This window comes from Melanaphis sacchari, unplaced genomic scaffold (assembly GCF_002803265.2).
Source record: "Melanaphis sacchari strain LSU unplaced genomic scaffold, SCAv2.0 Contig41_pilon_pilon, whole genome shotgun sequence".
In the NCBI taxonomy this organism is placed as follows: domain Eukaryota; kingdom Metazoa; phylum Arthropoda; class Insecta; order Hemiptera; family Aphididae; genus Melanaphis; species Melanaphis sacchari.
The window spans coordinates 1,012,043-1,020,696 of NW_020271269.1; the positions used below are offsets into that span (position 1 = coordinate 1,012,043).

At 24.9% G+C, this 8,654-nt stretch overlaps 1 protein-coding gene across 1 annotated transcript; it reads right to left on the reverse strand.

The window, feature by feature from the left end:
- Positions 1–1,591: 1,591 nt before the first annotated feature.
- LOC112597442 (40S ribosomal protein S15Aa) lies at positions 1,592–6,688 on the reverse strand. Its single transcript, XM_025343487.1, has 4 exons — positions 6,571–6,688; positions 6,149–6,302; positions 5,399–5,564; positions 1,592–1,746 (listed from the first exon to the last, which is right to left on the reverse strand). The coding sequence occupies exons 2-4, from the start codon at positions 6,279–6,281 to the stop codon at positions 1,653–1,655; spliced, it is 393 nt and encodes a 130-aa protein (XP_025199272.1). The 5' UTR covers positions 6,282–6,302; positions 6,571–6,688; the 3' UTR covers positions 1,592–1,652.
- Positions 6,689–8,654: the final 1,966 nt, after the last annotated feature.

Consider the following 8,654-nt stretch of genomic DNA (forward strand, 5'->3'; position numbering starts at 1 on the left):
ATTATATGTATTTTTTCCCTAAACGAATTTCTAAATAAGGAATGGAAAGTATTTTCGATTTACTTTTTTCATTCTGAGTTCTGATTAAACATTTCATGATTTCTCACGATGCAAAGATGCTGAGAAAAAATTTTAACAAGGTATATTTTATTAGTTGGAAATTTTGTATAATTTTATGTTAAACTGGTTTTATGATCGTTACCAAAATGAGATTCAATTAACAAGTCACAAGATTCAAAATAAATAAAACGTCATACTAAACACAATTCACAGATAGACTTTAAATTGTTTTTGTTTATTACAAATTATGATTAAAATTAACATTTGATAGAATCAAAAAAAAGGTTGATCTAAACGACTTTTATTGCTATAGCTTTTAAGTTATTATTCACATTTATTTTACAACAATATGTACACTGCATTATAAACCAATGGCTACATATTAAATACGGTAATACCTTAAAATAATATAGTCGTACCAATTTTTTAATTCAAACTATTGCATTCATCTTTGATTTGGATCAATTATCTACATATTGAATAAAATCATCCCATAAATAAGATAAAAACAAATCCATCAAGATGATGTAATATTAACTTCAATGGTTATTTAATTAACATAAACATGTTTCTGTGAAAAAGGGAAATTTACTTAATTGCTAGGTCACTGCGAGTACAAACCCCAGAGTAATTAGTTATATTTTAGCGGCATAATTAAAAAATTAATTCTAAAACAAAACAGAAAAATTTTAAATACTTACAACTAACAATTCACAATGGGAAGTTACTGTGTTTTCCATAATTGTATCATAAGCGCCGTTGTATATCACGTGTATCGTGGTAAAAACAATTTGATTTTCAAGTTGATACTTAACTTTTGAGTTCGAGTGTTTGTATACAAATGTTTTTATTAATCAATTACCAATCAGGGCTTTAACTAATCAAGTATATTATTTAATTAATGCTTTGAATAAGTATTTCTTTGGCACTCCTAAATAACATTAATAAGTTAATTACTACACAAGAAACAAGCTATAAAATAGTATGTTAATAATATTTTAAAAATAGATTTGGAGCATAGAAATATCTATCATATAATAAACAAGAATATAATACTAAGCTCCTTATACTATAATTACTAATTTAAAACTCATTCTTTTTAATAAAAACAAAGATATACACCAACAATAAAATAAAGAAAATTTTTTTAGAACAAAAAATGTTACATACGTCTCTTCTTTTACACTTCATTTGATTCAGTCAAAAGTAATTTTTTTCCTAAGGCATAGTATAATGTACTGAATAATGCAAAAATAAAATGTATTCTATGTATGTTTAAGTTCATAACTTAAAAAGAAATATTAGTGGAGATAATAATTTTTTATTTTTATTTTCTCAAAACTAGATGTTTATGAGATACATACTTTGAACACAAAATACATCAATAAGAATACAAAATTACACTTTTCATCATAACGTAGAGATTAAGACTTAATAATGTGTCCAAATTAATTAATTTGTAAAGACATAGGTACCAAAATAATTATAAGTATGTCTTTTTCCCATCACTTATCAACAAATAAAACAAAAATAGTTTTGTAATGGTACATTTTCTTTATTAGTCATAAAAATTAAAGTTAAAAACGTACAATTTAAAAGAAAAATCCTAAGATTTTGCCTCCTAAATGTTTTCGTCTGGCTTCTTCGTGATCCATAATACCACCACTGGTGGTCAGCACTACAAATCTGTAAAAAAAAAAATCACTTTTAAGTAATTGAATTAACATAATATTACACAAAGAATGATTGCCAAGATTGCCAAAGCTTAACAAATAACTTAAAATATAATATAACTAAAAAAGAATTAAAAATAATACCATCAAAACCATAATAATGTTATTTAAAATATTACCTATACTAATACATTAAAATTATATTAAAAAATTAACATGTATTTTAAAATTGTGCGTACAAGTTAGCGATGTATTATCAGAGGACACAATACATTTGAAAATAATGTAAATTTTTTATTTAGCAAGATCATGAGAAGATATTTAGTAATAAATACCTGCTCATGAGAAGTTATTTAACAATAAATATCTTCAAACAGAACTTGCATAATCTTTATCATTAACAGTCACCTATCCATACCATCTATCATTACCTATACTAACATATTAAAATTAATGTGTATTATAAAATTGTGTGTACAAGTTAGCAATGTATTATCAGAGGACACAATACATTTGAAAATAATGTAAATTTTTTATTTAGCAAGATCATGAGAAGATATTTAGTAATAAATATCTGCTCATGAGAAGTTATTTAACAATAAATATCTTCAAGTGGAACTTGCATTATTTTAAACATAAACCTATCTATACGATTTATTATTTCCCTATACTAATACTTTAAAATAAACATGTATTTTAAAATTGTGCGTACAAGTTAGCAATGTATTATCATAAGACACAATACATTTGAAAATAATGTAAATTTTTTATTTAGCAAGCTCATGAGAAGTTATTTAACAATAAATATCTTCTGTCGGAACTTGCATAAATTGAAGTTATCCATCTATTCTAGAACACCAGTAATTAATGAATAAATAAATTATATTATACAGCACAAAAGTATAATTAGTATTTATTAAAACTTTATCTGAAAAGCATTTTATAAAATTTATCTTTTAGGAGTAAGATAGATATTCATATACCGAAATAATTAAAATTACTAAATTATTATCATTATACTATGCAAGTTCTAAACTATATGTACATCCTGTCTTTTCGAACAACTTAGCATCCAGATACACCAAATAAAACCAGGTCTCATAAATTTATTTATTTTAATAAATATGATCAATAATGATACTAAGTTATTAAGAATAATATTACATAAGTCCATAAATAGGTAACTGATAAGATTTTCTTAGCAATTAATTAATAGAACAATTTTAACACACTTGACAAAATAATACTTAAATAAATAAAAAAATGTATAAACAAAAAATAATACTAGTTATATTAATAATCCTTAATACATTTAAAATTATATTTGTTGTAATAACTTATACTTAATTATACACATTAAGTAAATTAAATGAACCTAATTTCAAAAATAATACAAACTAAACCATACAGATCATGATACATGTTCAGCATATATATCATACCGATGATGTATGCACATATATCTTAATTATTACATTGAATAAATCCAGAAATTAATAAAATTTATGATCATTGATTAATAATCAAATATTCCTATTTTGATTACTGTTTTTAGAGTATATCATCAAAATACGTAACAAACTAATCCTGTGTAGTAATATAAGGCCTAACGTTAAATATTTAAAACTTTATTCATTTAATATGTTAAAAAGTATATTTACTAATAAATTAAAAATAACAGTTTACTGGTGTTTACAAAATGATATGGTTTTTGGAACTTATATTCAATTTCTTAGGTACTCAAAAATTTCAACTTAATTATAATAAATTAAATTAAGATAACTTACAAAAAAATTAATTTTATTTTCAATTTAAAAATTTAAGAAAAATTATACTACTGGAATGTTCCAAAATCATTGTTCGCATAATAATATAATACTTAGGGGTAAATTGAAGTAATATTCTATTTAAATTTAAAACATAAAAACAATAAAGCTTTTTAATTAATTATAATCTAAAATGGTATAATCTTATACTCTCAACTCTTAATTATTCAATGAGATACAGACCAAGTCTGAACGACAATATATGTTTTGCATATATAAGTATCTAGATTCATAATATTTCTATCACTTATGTTAATTTTTTTTTTAGTTTTTGTTATGGAATCAGAAAAGTATTTATATGGTTATGACACCGATGAATCCGTAACTTTTCTATACATTCTAACTGTTTCTTAGTATTTAAATAGTATAAACACATAATTTTAGATAAAATTAAAAACAATAATAATAAAAATATAATATCATAAATTATTAAAATCATTGTATAAATCAAGAACTTTTAATTTTAAAATATCATCAAAGAGGCTATTAACTGATTAGCTCCATGATATCATTAAGCTATTTATCAATCCTCATTTTATAGTATGATTTGTTTTTTAACTTCAAATTTTTACTTTTCATTGCGCTATAATAAGAAATTAGAAAACTTAAAAAAAATAGTTTTGTTATATTTCTTAACTAATATGTTATACCAAATTTAATTATAAAAGTATTTATATGTATCTTTTAATTATATGAGTAAATCAACAGTTCAAACATAATATTTATAAAATGTGAAAAATAACTCATATTTAAATTTGTTTGAGCTAGCAATATAAAACCATGTAAGCATAGTAAATCTAAAAATAAATATTCCAAAAATTTCGGTTTTAAAAAAATCACATTAAACTTTTAAGTTCAAATGCCATAGTCCGCACAATAATTATTAAAATAATCAAAATAATTGTTATCTTAAAAACATATTTTAAATTCTTAACTCATTCAGGATGTATAAGCTTCTTAACCAAATATTTTAAAATTATATCAATATGACAAGTTTACACTAAAACATACTGGAAATTTGTAAAAAAAAAAAAAAAAACATACTACATTGTTATATTGGTTATAATTGAACAATTAAAAATAAATAATTTTATGGAAAAAATTGTTAGTAAAAACCACTGACATATCAAAATCAAAATATAATGAAAATTTTAAAATGATTAAATAACTCAAAACACCAAAAGAATTAATAAAAAAGATATGTTTTATCATTTAAATAATAAATAATTTGAAAGATAATATTAATTAATTTCTTTGAATGTTTTTTATTGTATAAACCAATCACTAAAGACTAATATATAATACATAATGTATTTATTAATATCTTCAATTATTTTAAAGTCATATTATAAACCTTTTGTTTGAACTTGATTATTTTTGTATTATTACTAAAAATAAATTTACTTAATTTGATAGTCTTAAAAAATGTTTCTAAAATAATAACATGGAATTTAAATTAATATTGCAAAGTAATACCCAAAAATAAGTCAAAATTCTTCTTTATAAACTATATAATATATAGCAGCTCGTAACACATTATTCTGTAGTCAAAGTGGAATAAATGCAAGACTGGCTGTATTACGAACGCACAGTAAGCCCTACAATTATCCCCCCATGACAACAGTAATTTGAACCTAAATATATATCTTATTTGAAATGTACATATTGCAATCTAATTAGATTAAGTTAAAATAATAATAAAATATTTTTTTTATTTAACCAATAATATTATACATGATTATTACCAATAACTAATAAATATGTAAGAATTAAACCTATTTTTAATGTAAAATAAATTAAAAACTAAAGAAATCGACTAGACAATTATCTTAAAATTACCCGAATTGTCTGGATGGTAGTAGCTGATTAGTCCATTTTTCAATATTTCTAATAGGTACATCAAACCTCGGAGAAATGACACCACATTTATTAAGACGACCAGTTAAGTTAACTACAACTTTACCAGCCCTGTGATCATCAACTATTTCAAATTCACCGATGTATCCTAAAAATAAAATATACATTATCTAATTAATATTGTCAAGAATTGTACTTACTATTTATATTCTACACTCTAACCAGAAAATATTTTAATAGGTATAACATAACATATAATTCAAAGTTTTGTAATTTTATAAATGAAAGATGTTTTATAGGTAATTCAAACTACATATATCATTAAATTACTTAATAAGCTTTCTATAGCTATAAAAGACCTAAAAGTAACAATTAAACAAGGATAAAATGTACTTTAAGTAAAATGATTGAAATACATAAAGCAAAACAATACATTTAGGAGATAAAATTATTAATATATTAAAGTGATCTTTTTTTTTTTATTATTATTATTATAGGTATATACGTTGTAAATAATGAGTTGATGAAATGATAATAATAAATTAAATATTTTAGAAAAGTTGGAATTAACACTTAAAAGGCAACATATCAAAAATTCAGAAACAAATTAGATGGGAAAACACAATGAGACTGCTGGTAAAAAAAGCTATTGAAATGTATATGCTATACAAAAAATACATCAGATATCGTCAATGACAATATATCAGCAATCATACATTTTGACAAACTTACCATGGCTCATCATGACTTTCAAGAACTTGATGATGACTTTGGAACACGGTCTGATCAGAACTTGGCGTTTACCTCGCTTTTCGGCGTTGTTTATTGACTTGAGAGCATCGCTCAATACGTTCATGCGCACCATCTTGACACTTTATTGAGTAACCTGAAAAATAAAAAAATAATTTTAAATTCGACACGACATATTAGGCGACGACGACCCATATCCAATTCGACAGTGGTATCATAGTCGTCGTCGTAGTCAACATTGGAGACCTATACGAGAAAAACTTCGACCATTAATGACCGGAAACGAGCGGTCTCAAAACCCGGACAAGTCCGACGACCGATCGTCCGGCCGCCAGCAGATTGTCAAAGTACACCGATTGATAATCAAAAGCGATCGGTTTTCGATTATGGAAACTCATAATTACCTGGGATTACGACGGATAAATAATGCGATCAGAGATCTCAAAACATTACACCGACTACGGGCCCGAAGCAAAAAGACTAAGATCGCAAGCGGTTGTCAGCAGGGCGAACTGGGAGAGAGAACGTAACTATTTGAGGTTATGTTTACGTTGGTGATAATATTTTGTCGCGCGAGCGCGCCACCTATAGAATTAATGTTAATACCACAGAATTCTGTGTTATTTCTGTCCGGCTTTGTAGATCTAAACCGACGACACTACATATTCAATTCAGAAATTGGTGAGATTTTTAATTTACAAATAACGTTTATATTACATTCTAAGGAAAAACTTTGAATTTCGAATTGTCATTCGACAAAAATGATCAAACCGTGCAGTTGGCAACACGGCTGTCAGCGCGAAATTTAAAACTCCCGAAGGAGCATTCACATTTCACACTTCATAGTCCATATGTCATATATCAAACAGTACATGGGCGTAGTTAAGGAGGGGTTTTGGGTGTTCAAACACCCCCCGAAATTAAATTATCAATTTTAAAATAAATGTTGTGATCAATTTCTGGCAACTACTATCAAACCTGATTTCATATTGGCATTAAACGTAACTGAAAAAGTTTTTTCTTTTACACTTCCTCTTTGTAAATATTTACAAAAAAATTAATTGTGATCTTACATGTAATCATGTTCAAGTTGTCATTGATTCATTAAATACTCTTCGTCAAAATGCTGAAATGGAACTTAACCTAATATTTATTATGGCTTCGAAAACTTTAACTGGTGTAGGTGGCACAATGAGTGTACCAAGATTTTCAAAAAAACAAATTAATCGAGACAATTTTAAAAATTTTACTCCGGAAGAATATTATAGAAAAGCGCTTTTTATATCATTTCTTGATCATTCTATAATACATTTAAAAAGTAAGTTTGAACAGCATTATGATTTAATTTTAGCTTTTCAAAATATTATGCCGAAGAAAGTTGTTTTTACAAATGAGAAAGATGTTATTAATTTATGGGATTTTTACAAGACAATACTTTCGGATCATCAACAGTTTAATTCGGAATATTTATTGTGGAAATCCAAATGGGTAAAAGAAAAAGAAGATTGTAGACCAACCTTAGCATTTAAAGCATTTTTAAAATGTGATTCTGAATTTTTTCCAAATATAAAACAATTGTTAACTATTATTTCTACACTTCCCGTATCAACTACTACTGCAGAAAGAACTTTTTCAACATTACGACGTATTAAATCATATTTAAGAAATTCGACAGGAAATGAACGATTAACTGGACTTGCTTTGCTAAGCGTTCATCGTGAAATTGATATTGACCCGGAAGAAGTAATCAATATTTTTAAACTTCAACCAAGAAAACAAGGTTTTATCTATGCTCGGCATGCTTGATCTACATCTACATTTTCAATCATGCAATACATTCTGGTGTGCTTCGTTCAGTTACGTATTGCTTATGCAATTTGAATCATTATTTAAAATTATAATTATTTTGTTTCTACTACTGACTTAAAATGAATTTCTGAAGCTTGAATGAATATTTTTAAATAGTAAACACTCATAAGTTATAAAAATTATATATAAGCATTTAAATAACACTAACACTTGATTGTTCTATTTGACAAGTGTTTCTCAACTTTCTAAGACATATTTTACTATAAATTTATAGTATATTCAAATTTCAAATAGATGCTACTTCTAAAAGCAACATAAATTGATGTTTAGACTAAATAATATCATTAAAAATAAACTGGTTAAGTTTACGATACTATAATATGTTTATATCAAATTATAATAAGTAAAATTGTAGCCCATAAATTCTATATATTGTGACATATCATATATAATATGAATCATCATGGTATTCAATTCAATGCAATAAAGTGTTTTGAATCATATCAGAATCTTATATAGGATTAGAAATAATTTCTGATTGATTAAAAATATTTTGTGATACAAGTACACAATTGATTACCAGTTGATAAGTAACTTTGGACATCTAGATTTGTTTTGTGATTGTTAGGTCATAAGTTCATGAAATTGAATATCAATGTTAATAAGTTGTATTATACCG